The sequence below is a fragment of the Pararge aegeria genome, chromosome 19 (genome assembly GCF_905163445.1).
Source record: "Pararge aegeria chromosome 19, ilParAegt1.1, whole genome shotgun sequence".
NCBI classification, from domain to species: domain Eukaryota; kingdom Metazoa; phylum Arthropoda; class Insecta; order Lepidoptera; family Nymphalidae; genus Pararge; species Pararge aegeria.
Genome location: NC_053198.1, coordinates 5959659 through 5977001, shown reverse-complemented (window position 1 = coordinate 5977001; position 17343 = coordinate 5959659). Strand labels below are relative to the sequence as shown.

The 17343-nt window shown below is 37.1% G+C and overlaps 1 protein-coding gene across 1 annotated transcript in view; it reads right to left on the bottom strand.

Moving 5' to 3' along the window:
- Positions 1-5205: 5205 nt before the first annotated feature.
- The window catches only part of LOC120632062, a 34311-nt gene continuing 22173 nt past the window's right edge, over positions 5206-17343 (bottom strand). Inside the window, exons 5-7 of the mRNA XM_039901831.1 lie at positions 8341-8435; positions 6933-7058; positions 5206-5965 (exon numbers count right to left, since the gene is read on the bottom strand). Coding sequence (XP_039757765.1) covers positions 5731-5965; positions 6933-7058; positions 8341-8435 — 456 coding nt within the window. The 3' untranslated portion in view covers positions 5206-5730. The remainder of the gene's footprint in view (positions 5966-6932; positions 7059-8340; positions 8436-17343) is intronic.

Here is a 17343-nt window from a genome sequence, read left to right as displayed (position 1 = left end):
TTATTCTCTCTACTGATTGGACGACTATTTGCTTAATACTGCGAAATATCGAACTTTTACGAAATGTAAAGAATGTACCTAATCTTTTCATGTAGTGTACTTAAAGGTATTTTTAGTTGTAATAAGTTCATACAATAATGGAACTGCCACTATTTAATCCCCCATTTAGAAAAATTACGGGCAGTAAATGAAACTGACTGACTGACTGACAGAAAAATTACTGACAGTCGCGGGCTGAGTACTTTGCCAACTAAGCCACGGTTCTAAAATCACTGATGCCATTATCAGTCTTATAGCGACTGACCATATTATGATAATTTCGTCATCGGCGGTATGAGAACCGTAGCTTCGTTGGCAAAGCACTCAGGCCGCGAACGTCACAGCTGCGCGATCTAATCCTGCCAGTTCCAAAATTCCTATATGCCTTTTGATATTTCCTTCAATTTAAAATAAAAGCATTGAAATGTGATCTTTATATCAATTGGCATACCTGATCTACAAATTTAAAGTCCGACAACGCGCGACTATGGAGAGAGCTATGTTGGGAGTCTCTCTTCGGGATAGAATTCGCAACGACGAAATCCAAGGTCACCGACAGCTCAAAGGATAAGCAAGTTGAAGTGGCAGTGGGCGGGTCATGTCTGTCGTAGGACCGATGGCCGTTGGGGCAGACGTGTTCTGGAGCGCAGCCCACTGGACAGACGACCTTAAAAAGGTAGCTGGAAGCGGCTGCATGACAAAGGCGGAGGACCATGTGTGGTGGCGCGCTCTTGTAAAGGTCAATGTACAGCAGTGGACGCTTGTGGGCTGTCGATGAAATTTATTACAATATTCGTGCAGGTACTACTATTGTCTCCGATATTATGATTAGACAACGCAGGTAAGTAGTTAGACAAACATAAATAACTAGACAGTATTTGAGTATTTAGACAAGGTATTAGACAAGGCATCGCTGTCTACAGCACATATTCACACTTTATTCGTAAAATAATAACAATATACTAACGTGGAGAGCATACAAGTACATAATTATTGTTGATATATAATATTGTTGTAAAAAATCAGCATCACAGTCATGAGGAAAAGTGGCGTCAACATTTTTTAGTACGTAAAAGCATTCGATTAATTGAATAAGATTTTGAACATAATACAAGATCGAACTGAAAAAGTTACCGGTACTTATTTAAGAAATCTAGTTATCTTTTATGTGTCAATAAATATTCAATGTAACTTATAATTAAGGGAAATGCAGTTTCATTTTTGTACTCGTACTTTTTGGAGTAGAGACTTTGGGACCGTGGGGTCCGGACCCCTCCGGAGGCACGAGCTCTTTTTAAATCATCATCGACAAGGGTTATCGAGTCTACCGGTGATCCTAGAGCGGGCAGTTACGAATTAGTTTGTCCATCCAACGGGGCAATGCTGCCAGCATCTTAGGAACTGTGTCTCGCTGCGGTGGTTTCGAAGACGTTTTAGATGTTATTTAGTTTTACATGGTTCATTTTAGGTTATATTTATAAAACAAATGTGAAAGAAAGAAATAAAGAAATATTTAAAGTTATTCGCATTTATGTATTTAAAAAAAAATTGGTCCACCACCAGACCATCTCCCTTCTTTTTTCCTAATTGGAAACTTATAATGTCATAATTTATTAGATCTTAAAACATTTTGTCACCTTTGTTTGCCTTTTCCGAATCTAGACATATTATATGATACCTATGCTTGAAAGTTTTTTCACTAGACAACTAGCGAAACTGGATAAGGTTCTTTGCTCTGTCAAATTTAGGATCATCATATTGCCGGCCCGCCATTTTTTTTTAGATAATATCGCTGAGAAAACCAGACTAAAATTAGTTTAGAAATAAAATGAATCGAACATAATATAACCGAATAAAAATACGCACCAGTTGAAATCGTCGTTGTGGGCGGATTTTACGTCATTATTAATTTATTGAATAAAACAAGTTGTTGTTGTGTTTTTTATTAAACTTTAACCTACATTTCGCAAATCATAATTTCAGCGAGATTTAATTTTTCGCGGACATTGTTTAACAATAATTGTGATAGTGACGTCACACATAAGTTTCTCATAACAAGAATCTTACATCAGGGTATCTGATGTAAGATTTTAACTTATACTACGTGAAACTGAAGCGGTGATAGCATAGTTGGTAGGAGCCCGACTTCACTCTCGAGTACGGCCTTAACCCCGTCTCACGGCAGGGTAAGTTTCACCCCGGGAAACGTGCCCTGTAATAGGCCGATAATGGGTTGATATGATGATAAAAATGATGACGCGTAACTGCTATAGGTATATGTACTCGTTACATAAAAATAATATTTTTTATCAACAAACAAACAAGGACATTGAAACTCCAAGTCAAGATAATCCCAGCGACCGTAAAACGGAGCGACCTCACCTCGGTAATAATATAACAAGTATTGGCAAATAAACGCGGCCTTTAGGACAACATTGACAAAAGAGTCGTTAAGGTGGAGACACATTGTTAAAATAAATGTAAAACTCAATATGAAGACAAATAAATGCAACGCACTCGAAAAGCTAATGGCCATAGCTGGACTTTACATAGAAAAGCTTTGGGGTCCCAAGGTGCTGGAATGGCGCCGTAAAAAGCAGTGTTAAACCACACATGGTGGACAGACGAGATTGAACGATTTGCAAGAATACGCTGGAAAAGCCAGCACAAACCCGTACAAAATCCATACAAATGACCTATATCCGGCAGTAGGTAGCAGTAATATTCCTATTTGTGTGGCTTTTAACATAGGGCATACAATCCAATTAGATAGGTGCAATTTTGATAAACAGGTGAACCACTAGAATCCCGAACGGTTAAACAGTAAAAACTTGAGTTGACTGATGACTGGCTCTGAAACAAGGTCGATAACTATGGAAATTGATATGATGATGATGATGCCGATGGATTTGGCCGAGTACTTTATCAATTTGTAATTAAAAACAAGGTTCAATATTTAACACCATCGCCTAATCTACCAGTGCTTTGTCGAGGTTCGTATTATATATATATAACCTTAGCACAGAATTACGTTACGGAGACATTAAGTAACAACGTTCTAGAGCAGTCATGCCCACAGAAAAGTATACGCACTAGAATGACCAATATTATTATCATCGTACCTTGAGTATATAGACGCGTCTATTAGATTTTCTCGGTTCGGTCTTATCGACAGGAAACAATCGACATTGATCGTTAAACTTCATGTAAAGTTAAATAAAAAAAAAAAGGAAAAAGAGATAGTTTAAATTAACGCAGCCCACTTCTGAATTTTTATATCTAAGTATGTACCTACACGTCAAAAAAGTAGTTAGATAAAACTTTGGCTTAATTTGCTATAATCCGTGACACATCTGTGTGGTGTCTATATGTAAATGTAAATAGCGAATACCAGTTTAAACTTTATGTTCATTGTTTAATTCTATCTCGCTATAATTCATGACAGGATTTTAGCGATTTAGAATTAAACCGCCTCTTTCTTATATATAGGTACTTGATTCAGTGTTATTATTGAAGTAAAATCCGTTATTAGATTTACTACAATGTCATGCAATCTTTGTGGAGACAGTAACTTTATTTATTTATCAAGACATAATATCTTGCCAAAGCAATCTTTAGAGCCAATGCCATCGTTGTAGAACGCAAAATCTTGTTCTGCGATGTCGCCTCTAGGACTATAGTACATTATGGTTCATAGTATAGAGGTGTCAAAAGCGAATTGCACGAAAATTACAAGTACAAATACTACATAACAATCGGGTCTTTTTGTCATGGAACCATCATGCGTGGAGATGTGTTGGCAAACACCGGAGAGCAAATTATGCAAACGACTTGCCAGAAAACCTATATTTAGCGATTTTATGAGCAAATATAGTTATATCGCTATCACGAGAATATACCTAAAATTAAATAATAGTACACGAATTTACCAAAACTTTCAGGGATAACTTTTCCAAAAATAGACGACTTTGGGCTTCATCAGAAATAGGGTTGGATGGTGGCCCAAAAAGTAATATTTAAAAATATACTATAATGAAATAAAAATTATATCTCAGTAAGCAAGACGTAACAATGAACAAAGTCAACTTTTAAAAGACTGTGAATTACAGTTCAGTTGCTTATGACAGTGGTGATACACTTTTGTATCTACCAAATAAAAAAAAAACATATATTGAATAAATAATATCGATATTTTTCCACAAGCCTAATAAGTAACCTAATGCCCATTTTCACTAAACCTAGGCATGGCCTAAATGATGTCTATAGAGAAAAAAAAACTTTTCACCAACTTTTAGGTGATGTCTATTGGTGAACGGTGGGTATATGCCAAGGAATCTCCTTTAGGCGTTACATATTTAGGCATCGCCTTGTACGGCGTTAGTGAAAACGATCAAAAGTCACTGCTAAAGAGCTTTGTTCGGATTACCTTTAAGTTATCATGAAACGATAAGGTCCGTAAACGAAAGAGCCTATATAGCTCATGGAATTGCAAATCGTAGGTTGACCGATGGAAGTTGAAGTCACGAGGTACTGAAATCACTTATTTTATCATATTTTGACTCCTGATTAGTGATGACTGCGAAGGTTATTAAGCAAAAATGAATTCGCAACAAAAATGTGCTAAAATCACAGTAAAAGAAATTCGTTGATTACATTTTAAAATAAGCACATACCTAAGTACGCTGTGTCTTCGAAAATAAATAAGTACAATTATAGTCTTCTATAATCACGACACGATTAAAAAAAATATCATTTTCCATTCCTTATAATATTAATGATAATAGTATATCGTATTTAGCATTATTGAAGCACTAAAAAAAACAATCCTCTTGAGATTCATCACACTATAAAAATCACTCCACGCATTAATTAATTAAATTATAAATTAATTAGTAATTTAACAACAGTCATTAGCACAACTCAATCTTACAACTAAGGTGACTAAAGGTTTCATTATACCTAAACCATCGATGTAGAGTCGTTTGCACATAACAAAGATAGACTACAACAAATATAGAACTGCGACCAAGTTATAGTTACATAAATATTCACAACAACTTTGTCGTATAAAATCATTGGTCATTTTTTATTACACCGTGTACACGACTTATATTGAAGCATCATAAACCACTCCAGTTTAGTAGTGTTTCTGAAGACGTTTATCTTACTAGATTTTATCTTGTTTTTTTCATAAAGATAAATTATTCAAAGAGCGAAAACCATCCACAGATCTATTATGAATTTCCATGATATTTTTTTTAGGAATTTTCCTGAAATTTGACGTAAATCTACTGAGGCGGGAAATACATAATGGTTTTTCTCGACTGCTTGATAGGTTTAAGAATTAGTATATTATAGGCCTACAATACTTTTGAAACTCAGACTTGCCTTTGTCTGATTGTAGTGACCCGTCGGAAGAAATATTCTGCCGGAAAGAAGCCGGTAAGAAACTCAACAGTGATTTCTTTATAACATCAGCATTTTTACAATTATTATTCAGCCTTTCGGGAGATAAAATTGAAATCGACTTTAATAAAAGAACAGACTCTACATCGATCGTGTAGTTATAATAATAAACACCTTTAGTCAAATATATTGCTTAATCAATCAGTCCGATTTGCCAAATCTGTATCGCACAGACTTGAGGAAGTCAGAAATGACGTAGCATATAACATGCCCTAATTCCATTCGCTACAAATCCGTAACTGGCCCAAACACGACCGTCGAGTTGGCCGTAGTGTTGGACAAATTATGCGGCAAGTTATTGGGCAGGTTGTTTGCCAAATTGTTGGTGGAGTTGTTGGTCGAATTGCTGGTGCGACGTGGACGAGCATCGTGTTCGTTGTCGCTCGGCAAAGAGTCAGGTCCGTTGGTGATCTGTAGGCCATTGAATTTGGAACGCAGCTGGGTCACTAGACGTTCGAGTCTGCAAGTGAGGTTAGCCTTAAAATATAGTCATTATTTTTCTATTATAATAAATGATTGAATTGGCTAGTTCCAACCCTCCCTCCGTGTCCCGGAGAGCAAGTTAAGCTGTTAGTCCCGGATATTATTACAAACATCTGAAAATTACCATTAAATTTAAGGTTCTGTAATTCTCCTTCCTAAGCGGTGGTTAACATAGTTCGATGACCTTTCGCTTTTCGATGTTATATGCGTTTTAATTTTAACTATTAAATATCACTATCTTTAACGGTAGAAACATCGTAAAGGTACTGGCATGCCTGAGAGTTCACCACAATGTTTGCAAAGTCGTGTGAAGTTTTCGCTTTTCGAAGTTATGTGCGTTTTTAATTTAAACCATAAAATATCACTTTTTAAACAGTACAAACATCGTAAGGAAACCTGAAACCGGAAACAATGTTTTCAAAGGCGTGTGAAGTCTACCAATCCGCATTTGGCCAGTGTGTTGGACTACGGATTAGGCCCTTCTCATTCTGACTGTTGCGCTGTAGTGGGCAGAATTGATTCTATAGTCGGACCTAGATGGCGCGTTTGTCGAAATCAAGAATTTAATAAGTTCCTTCTTCTAGTGAAATCTGTAAGGCGAATGCCGGCCTGCCTACGGGGTCTGCATATAACTACATATAAATATATCGAGCCATCACCACTAAATGTAGTAGCGTAAAATACAACAAACAAATTTAGCTGAAGGGTATTCTATATACTTAAAGATATTTATAAATGTGCTGTTAAATGCCACAAAGTGAAGAAGGCAGCCGGCTGCACACTGCTCAATAATCGCGAGAAGTGGATTATTTTGAAGAATGTCTACACCAATGCTGTCAAAAAAGGCTAAAGCAGAAGAAGTGCTGTTAAATTGTAAAATGTGGGCTTATGAGGAAACTTCACATAAAAATAAATAATAAATGTTATGGTGTTTAAAGATTTACTTGTGGGCATGCTCCTCCGCGTTTATCTTGGCTCTGCGCGCGTCCGCGAGATCCTTGCGCATGCGCAGTCTTTCACACTCGGCGTCTTCCACGTTACCGTTCATACGGATTTCTGAAGGTTCGTACCTATTGACAAATAATCTAATATTGAAGTTTTATTTTTTGAAGTAAAAATTTCTTTTGGCCCACCGCACACAGATTTTTCCGGAGGTAGTAAGTTAGGCTGAACGGTCACGCTCTTTAGTGCAACGCTCGATCGGGTGAATTCGGGACCGCCGAGTATACCCGAGCAATTAAGATACAGTCAGCTGCTCTTCATTGTTGTGTGCGATATTATACCTACGTTTACATATTCTATCACGTGGAAAGTTAACTACAATTTGTATGGAAATGAAAGACCGCCATCTAGTTACAATACAGAGAAACGTAGGCATTTTTTCTTTATAGTACTAATTAGCGGAACAAGCAGATGGCCTACCTGGTAAGTGGAAAAACATTGCCTATAAACAGAGCAACACTTCAAGCAACTAATACAAGAAGCAGAGAAGTCCTGCAAAATGCCGCCCTGTGTCTGTTCATGTCTATTTGAGGAGTCCGTGTTAAGCATCATATGCCTGTAATTGCACCGGCAACCTTCAGACCGGAACGGAGCATTGCAATAATGCTGCTAAGCGGCAGCAATGAGCATGGCAACGGTACTTCCCCGGACGAGCTCTGTCACCATTAGTTCTACTACTCCTAAAAGCTTAACTGCTGCATAAAATCTCACACTAGGCAACCGGGCAGTATCGCTGCGTATTGTGCGATTTATTCAAGTTAATGCAACTTGCTTTTACAATAAATTACAATGCATTGTCAAAATAATAAAATCTACAAAAAAAATAAAATCTACAAATGTTACAAACAAAAATAACATGGCTACTTGGAAAAATATCGATGAACTTCCGAAATAAAAAATGTTGTATAGTTTTCTATCTAACTGTGAAAGTCCCATCAAAATCATGTACTGAAAATTAAGCTTAATTTAAGCTTAATATAATGAAAATTAAGAATCTTTATGGTGTAAGTAATAATTTCTTCAATTCTTATATACGAGAAATCAACAATTATTCATTGTAAAGTCAACATCTCCTGAGGAGGCTTCGGTTTCGGAGCGAAACGTGCGTAGAGGGTATATTGCAGATGATCTGTTTGGTGTGGAAATAAGAAATATGTAAGGATTGCAGAAATTATAAATTACACCTGAAAGCAGGAGAATCTGTAATTCTCCTGCTTTTCGCGGAGTATAAAAAATTAAGCTTAATTTTCATAATATACGTGTATCATGGAATTCCGCACAGTAACGCCTGCTTCTATCCAAGTCAGAGACATACTTTATTATGATTCCGAATAAACTGGTAAGACTTACCCAGTGGTGAGCCTAAGGAGGCTCAGTTCGTCTTCAAGTTTAACGATCCTATCCATCATACGTCGCTTGTCGGCTTCCAAAGCACGCAGAGAGCTCTGGAACAATCATAACAATATACAACGTGTAGATGAAAATCGAAATAATACTTCACAGGCTTCAGAGGTCAATTACGTACTGTTTTTGAGACTTAACCGTGAAACCGAAAGCCTAATAGTTTTTGAGTAAACCACTGCCATAGTTTGAAAGAAATCGGACACAGCCAACATCACATGCAAAATATAATAATGTAATATTGTGATATAATAATGTGACTCCTGTCACTTTATTAGGTACACGACGCGTAGCGTAGGTACTATGCGCGTGTCGGTCTTTTATCTACAATAGATTTGTCATTAGTAAACACTTCAGTAAAATTGTTTAGAATTCATTTGTATAGAAAAATAAATATACTTCTTCTTCTTCTTTTGCTTTTTTGGCTTTTAGGTGTGCCAAATCGGCACGTTGTACTTCGCCAATGTCACATATACTTGGAAGATCCACAAAGGTGATTGTCAAAAGGTAAAGATTATATAACTATAGCACTATACTTTATATAAAACTTAGTATTCCAAATGGAATATACCTATACATCCTTCAATATTATTTTGTAATTCTGTTACACGTTGTATACATTTGATTAATAACGCGTCACAATCAATCCCCAGAGAGATTTTCCAACCACGCGGGAGATATTGTAGTTCACATAATACGAGAAACTCATAATTTGTAGCTAAACATGTCTAACATTAGTGCAACAAGCTGGTGAGCCTTCATGAAACCCTTTTCTTAACCTCCCCTCTCGCTACTATAAAATGTGGGCAGCGCGAACAATTTTTTTTAAATTTTTTAGTTGATCATATGTTATAGAGAAAGACCGGAGATTGAAACCTTCTAGAAATGACCACAGCATGCTTTATTAAAATAATCTAGTCTAAAATTGGTATCTAACATTTTTGGATCGAGTCGGGAATCAAACGCAGGATTTCCATGATCTTTAGCTAAACTATCACTAAACCAACGAGGCAGCAGTTTATAGAGGCTCTTTTAATAATTAACTATTTCTTATACCTGCGAAAATGACTTAGTTAAACGACCTACAAATATATGACGTCATGCAGTTTTTTTTTTATTCCTCGAAATTTGGATAAAGGCGTAATAGCTTAAGGACGGTGATGTAGGCTACTCTACTGTAATTAGTGTAAGTAATTAGTGTAGTGTAGTGTCTACTATCTGTGTAATTTTAACCCTCTATTGCATGAATTATAAAGGAGATGGACAAAGTTTTTTTTAAATTCCATGCAGTTCTTTGCAGATGCATGCATATATATGAAGCCAAATATGGCAATAAAATAGAAGACTGTATGAAGACTGAAAAATAATGTATTTATGATATGTTAAAGTATATATTACTTTATTATTACTATTTTTATTATATTAGGTATGTATCATTTTATTTGTGTAATCTGGTTCGAGTGTTCGTATGTATTTTTTTTAATATGCACAACTTGCAGTTTGTTATCCTTTTGTTTTCCTTATCCTAAGGTCGCCTGGAAGAGATCGCTACGAAGCGATAAGGCTGCCTTTTGTATACTGCTTCTGTTTGTGTTTTTTCTATTCTTCTTCTGTATTTTTATTTGTGTGCAAATAAAGAGTATTAATAAATAAGTAAGTACTCATAAATCAATAAAAATCACGACAAACGCAAAAAAAACAGCCAGACATCTAAAGACCATATTTCAAAATTATTAGATTTTTCGCTCGTCTAATTTGTGGAAGATTTAATCACACTTTACGATCTAACACTCTGAAGAGTGTACAAACTCAAATAAATTGACAGTTAACCCTTTGTATAGACTGCAAAAAATACTTTACGTTCCACGCAGACTCCATCCTCATTCAACCATTATTGCATACCCGCCGCGTACATCTCACTTTACACCCGCCGAAAAAAATGTGACCTAGCAACATCTAGGTCAATATTTTTTTCCCATTTTTCCATATTATAGTGAACGCTTAGAACATTAGAGGTAAAATAATTACTGTCAATTGCTAAATGGCGTGAAGTGACTAAACGTTTGTTCAAGAAACCAACCTAAAGTGGAGTGGTTTTTGATGCTTCCTATTTAGTCGTGTACACGGTTTCTGTACGTTCTTAATAATTCTGTGCTTGCATGAATGAATTAATGAATGAATGAATACACTTTTATTGTATATCAAAGAAAAAAAGTAGTCACAGAGATATAAACATAGAGCAAGAGAGTACAAGTTGGTCTTATCGCTACGTAGCGATTTCATAATAGGTTAGGTGTTGCATAATAGGTTTTTAATGTTTTTTTTTTTTTTCAAAAAAAGTGTATCTATCTATCTATCTATATATATATATATATATATAAGAGAAAGTGTGTGGGTATGTTCCGTATAGGCTCCGAAACGGCTGGACCGATTTCAATGAAACTTTTAGGGAATCTCCGGATTGACCTGACGGGTAGTCCTGTAAAGTTTGGTGACGATCGGAGCACTCCTATTTTTGAACTGTCAAACTGTCCAATACAGCTTTTATTTACTATGATGATATTCTATTGTTGGGTGTACATGGGTGTAGATAATGATTTCACCCGCTCGAGAAGAGAATAGAAAAGAATGAATACGGAGAGAAATAAATGATTTAATATATTATGAGACTTAAATTAAAAATTTTATGACGTATGTTTATTGTTTAAATAAAATAAAGCAAAATCTAGCCCGGCGAAGCGGGCTGGGTACGCTAGTATTTTATAATCTAAAGAACTAAATTCAAATTTTGTTTCCATATATGGATTCTATGCGGCAAAGGGTTAAAGAAGCAGTCGGTCAGCACAAACCAATCGTGCCCGCGAATATATTAACCGCACGGTCGCTTACTCGAACTTTCATCCTTGACTCTACGTTTATAAGGAAATGTCTTTTCAGGAAGAATGAGTTTTAAAGAAGAATCCCATTTGTGCATTATATATCCACAGTAAGATGTTTTCCTGTAGATTATACTTATTTTGCGAACGATGCTTCTTCCCGAGAACGCATCTCAAAAATTTCGTAATGTGCGTTTTTTATTTTAGCAAATATCACTTACTTTAACGGTTAAGTCACTTGCTTTGACAGTTCTCCATTATGTTCTAAGGGCATTTGAAGTCTACCAATCCGAACCCTGGCGAGGTGGACTATGACCTAAACCATTCCAATTCTGAGAGAAGACCCGTGCGCTGTGGTGGGCCGCTAATTGGTCCATTGTGGTGGTGGTAAGTGATGATGCAGTCTAAGATGGTAGCGGGCTAACCTGTTAGGGAGTATGGTAGTCATACCCCATACCCCAATCGGTTTCTACGCGACATCGCACCGGAACACTAAATAGCTCAGCGGCACGTCTTTGTCTGTAGGGTTGTAACTCCCACCAGACCAAACCAGAGAGAATTCAGAAATTATAAATTCCCGAATTGAAAAAATCTTATTAATACTTAAGTAATGATAAAGTATCAGGTGTCATGGTTAAATATCTATTAACATGAAAGTTGTGTTACAAGTAATGCCTAGTTCGCACCATGCCAGTAGTTTAGTCCAGTAGCGAGTAATTTAGTAACTAAACGTGTTGGAACTATTTCCACTTACAACACCAAAAAAATGTACACAGTTAAAGCAATAAAATGTATTCTATTCTATTCTACTCTATATGTCTGAACATCTAAAATTTAGTCGAGTAGGTTAGTAAGTTGCTTAGTCGAGTGAATCCATTTAATTCTTTATTTCTTTCGGGCGAGTAGAACCCGGAACCTGGTTCATTCATCATCATCATCATCATCATCATCATATAAACCGATAGACGTCCACAGCTAGACATAGGTATTTTGTAGGGAGTTCCAAATTCCACGGTTTTGAGCCGCTTGGAACCAGCGGCTACCTGCGCGCTTAATTTATTTATTTATTTATACTCTTTATTTGTACAACACTCAGAAAAACGAGACAAAAAAAAAAGAACAAACACATGAAGAATGAAGCAGGATACAAAAGGCGGCCTTATCGCTAAGTAGCGATCTCTTCCAGGCAACCTTAGGATTAGGAAAACTAAAAAGAAAAACGAATAACTTCTTAATGTCGTCTGTCCACCTCGTTGGGGGTCGACCAACGCTGCGCTTACCAGTGCAGGGCTGCCATTCCAGCACCTTGGGACCCCAACGTCCATCCTTTCCAACTATGTGCCAAAATCATTACCACTTCAGCTTTCAAGTTCATTAGTTAGTGCAAACTGACTTTATTGCGTTTTAGGTTGTTCATATTGCAAATCAAACTGGACTCGACTCCTGTGATAACGATTCCTGGGCAGTAGTACTTTGTCTGCAAAATTACTTGCTTCAGACTATACTACTAACGTAGTGCGAACAAGGCATTAGCGAAAAGTTACTGAGATTCAGTAAACACGCTCGGTCACGTTTCCAAGATTTCTCTAGGACAGCGTTTCCTGTAATAATTGTACGTGCGTGGACTGCCAAGCGGAATAGACCTTAGAGAGCATCCGGTGTCACAGAGTGAAAGCAAAGGCGCTGAGCCAAGTGTGCACCAATCGTCTATATCAATAATATTTAAAATATGCATCAAATATTTAAAATATCATCATCAACAGTCTATTACAGTCCCCTGCTGGACGAAAAGCCCCTCCTAACTGGAGTACAGTGGCGTGCATACATGACAAACTGACGTAAAGAAGAATTATATATATTGACATTATAATAAACCTAGACCGGTATGGGTTGATGATGAGTATGGTAGAAGGTACGGGTCTCCTCCAAGAATGAGAAGGGTATAAAAAGGTTTAGGCCATATTCCACCACGCTGGCCAAGAGCAGATTGGCGGACTTCACACTCCTGGCACCTACATGCCACGATGTTTTAATTCCGTTAACCGTTGTGACATTTTTTTATGTCTTAAGAGCACATAACTCAGTAAAGTTGGAGGAACTCCGTGCGTGCTGGGATTCGAACTCGGCCCCACGAAATAGAAGCCGAAGTCCTACCCACTGGTATCGTACCGCTTTTCAAACAAAAACATCATCATCATCATCATATCAACCGATAGACGTCCACTGCTGGACAAAGGTCTTTTGTAGGGAATTCCAAATTCCACGGTTCTGTGCCGCTTGGATCCAGCGGCTACCTACGACGCGCTTAGTGTCGTCTGTCCACCTCGTTGGGGGTCGACCAACGCTGCGCTTACCAGTTCGAGGCTGCCATTCCAGCACCTTGGGACCCCAACGTCCATCCTTTTTCCGAACTATGTGCCAGGCCCATTGCCACTTCAGCTTCGCGACTCTTTGAGCCATGTCGGTAACTCTTGTTCTTCTACGAATCTCCACATTTCTGATTCGATCGCGTAGAGATACTCCCGAGCATAGCTCTCTCCATCGCCCGCTGAGTGACTCTGAGCCTTCTTATGAGGCCCATAGTTAACGACCATGTTTCAGAGCCGTACACAAAAACAAACATAATTATTATTGTTATCAAGGATAGTATAGATCGGGCTGAGCTAAAATAACACAATACGATTCCCAAGCGCTAACCCGTTTGTTTAGCACTTAGCAGCATAGCAACATTAGCGGGCGGTGCTAAGCGCGTGTTTTTGCACGTCAATTAACTTATTACTATCGGTATGTTCGAATGTAAGGGATGCTAATTAAGCGCGCAAATGCTTCGCTGCTTTTACGTCCGCCCGTATTTGGTTAGCGCGTGATTATCGCGTGGGACTCCAAATCATTTTGGTATACTGGTGGCTGAGATATAGGTACCTAGTGAAGAAACAATGTAAGTGTTGGACGGCCGATTGGCGCAGTGGGCAGCGAACCTTTTTTCAGAGTCCAAGGTCAAGGGTTGTATTAGACGTAAGCTTATAGAAAAGTCCTATTATAGTATAAAGGACTACGTAATCGATAAAAAAGCTTGGGTGTGAATTATTGCTCTAACCAGGTTGCTCTTCTAATAATTTTAAATGACATTGTGAGATGGTGATAACAAGAAAAAACACCCGGCTAAGTTTGTTGTTTGCTTCTTCTTAGACCAGGACGCGTTTGGGGCCCTCGTAGCTTTAGTTTTAAGTTTACGAATGTGGTTATCGCCATCATCTCACTACCGTGTAATTCTTATGTACGCATCAAAAGTGCCACCTATGGGCCTACTTGAATAAAGATATTTTTGACTTTGACTTTGGTTCGATTCTTACAACCAGACAATGCTTGTGTGATGAACATGAATGTTTTTATTAAAATAATCATCATCATCATAACCCATTAACGGCCGACTACAGGGCGCGGGTCTTCTCTCAGAATGAGAAGGGTTTAGGCCGTAGTCTACCACGCTGGTCAAGTGCGGATTCGTACACCAAATTATGTATGTATCATTCAAATAATGTATGTATATAATTCATTAAATTCATCCGTCAGCTTAGTGCCCATAAATAAAGCTACACTTACTTTGGAGCTAGATGACGATGTTTGTATTGTCATAGTATATTTATTGCTTTATTTATTTAATGTAACTTAAAAGAAATAAAATCATAAGACATTATATCGTCTTCTATATTGACGAACACTGAATAAGGAGCAAAATTTTAAGGAGCAAAGTGCACGCCTAATTTACTATCCCCAAATACTCAACAATACATAACAATTTTGATGAAGCTATGCCCTAAATAGAAGTAAATAAAAGTCAAAGTGTTAAATGGAATTTTTTTATCCTGCAGAAGATACTATAGAAATATGGTAACAAGAAAAGAAATAAAATCATTAGATATTCAACCGTCTTCTATAAGCTCTAATAAGGCGCAAAATTTTATAAGACAAAACCTTATAAAACTAACTAACTAAAACGAATGGAAATACTGTTTTGATGAAACTATGCCCCAAATTAAAGTAGATACGAATTTATGACGGCTGAGTGGCGCAGTGGGCAGCGACCCTGCTTTCTGAGTCCAAGGTCGTGGGTTCGATTCCCACAACTGGAAAATGTTTGTGTGATGAACATGAATGTTTTTCAGTGTCAGGGTGTTTATCTGTATATTATAAGTATATATGTGTATTATTTTCATAAAAAATATTCATCAGCTATCTTAGCACCCATTACACAAGCTACGCTTAGTTTGGGGCTAGATGGCGATGTGTGTATTGTAGTAGTATATTTATTTATGAAAGAAAAAAAAAAAGATATAAGTCAATTGCAAATAAAGACCTATGTCCGCAAGTGGGGGTCCCAATCAACCAATAACTTATGGAATAACTTACCTTATGAAATTACTGTTAAGATTTAATACAATTAGATGTACCTAGATGTTTTTTGGGAAATAAATAGCTTATTTTTTTTTATAAGTCAAAATGTTAAATTGCAATTGTTGCTGCTGGAAATGGGGACTAAGGAGTCCGCCTTACGAACCGGTGGTAAAGTCACTACAAACTCACCGAACACTTATCAGTGAGTTAAATTTTTTGTCAAATTAAGTTTACATGACGCTTTGTCAATGCTATGTGCACTTTATGAAAAATATACATTTTTATGTTAACATTATTATAATAACATATATTTCGGCGTAACAAAAACCCAATCGGGTTTATCCGTACACCGATATTGATCGTTCAGCGTTTGGAATTATAAGTAGGTAAGTATTTTTAAAGCTACATACAAAATATGTGGGTAGTTCTAAAAATTAATGATTGCGTTTCAACTAGTACTATTCATAAAACCAGTTCCACATATCGCACTTTATCGTTTGAGTAAACTTTACCCAAGATGTCCGGCTATTTATTATTATATTTTTTAGTTCGAAAGAAAAATGTCTTAAGTTTCTCCTTTATGTTTTTAGTGTTTATTTCCCGCTTTATAAGGCAAGCTGTTTAGCAAAAACGGCACTAGACAATCCAGGGTCTGCCTTGTAATTGACGTGCATATCAGTCCACGTTTTTGTGTGTGTGCTATGTTTGAAAACGTATAATATGCATGCTGTTAGTGCTCTTAATAAATAAATAAATAAACCTGACTTTACGTATCAAAATATCTTATAGAATCTTGAAATATATCAATTACCAGTACTAGGTATCTACCCACCGATGACATTTACAGATATTTTTTGGAAACCTCAAAAGAATATCATATAATAGGAATATGTTGGTTTTGGTTATATCTGTACCTACCTGTCGAATGATAGGGTCGAATGATTTTTAAGGGTCGGTTAAAAATGGGCGACTTGCAGTGAAGAAAATAAAAATTAAACTATAATGTATTATGCGATAAAGCGATCGCGTAAACGTCAGTTACGATTCAAAACGCAAAGGTTCGCGGGCGGTGGCAACGCGCTGTGACGTCACTCAGGGGTGGCGCCTGCACGCTGCCATCCACTCACATCTGCCAATATTTACCCAGGGCCCCTCCCTACGCACCCGTTCATATTTCAAATGCTCGCAGGGGGATGGTAAAGACTACAAAATACCGGGTAAGTCGGCCGGCTGTAACACAGACGCGTGTTATCAATCGAATAACTTTACTAGCAGTACAATTGCCCGACTCTTCATACGCGTTTATTATGGATTTTCAAAATTCTATAACAAGTGTTATTACACATTAAAAAAACCGCTGAAGCGAATAGTGTAATCTAAAAGAAAGCATAGAATTAGTAAAATACGTAAATTGATACCCATATTAATGGTGTTGTGGCAAAACAATGTAACTCGCCATTTCGAGGCAGAGGCCATCTTTTTCATCAAACATCGAACCACCCGACTAATTCACCTTTCTAACAAAAAAAACAAATAAAAATCGGTTCATCAGTTCTGGATGCCCCAGACACACACACACATACACATAGACAAACGGGGGTTAAAAAATGTGTCGTATGACAGTCTCTCGGATGTAAACTATTTGTTTATAAAATGTTACCTAGATAAGTTAAACGGTCAA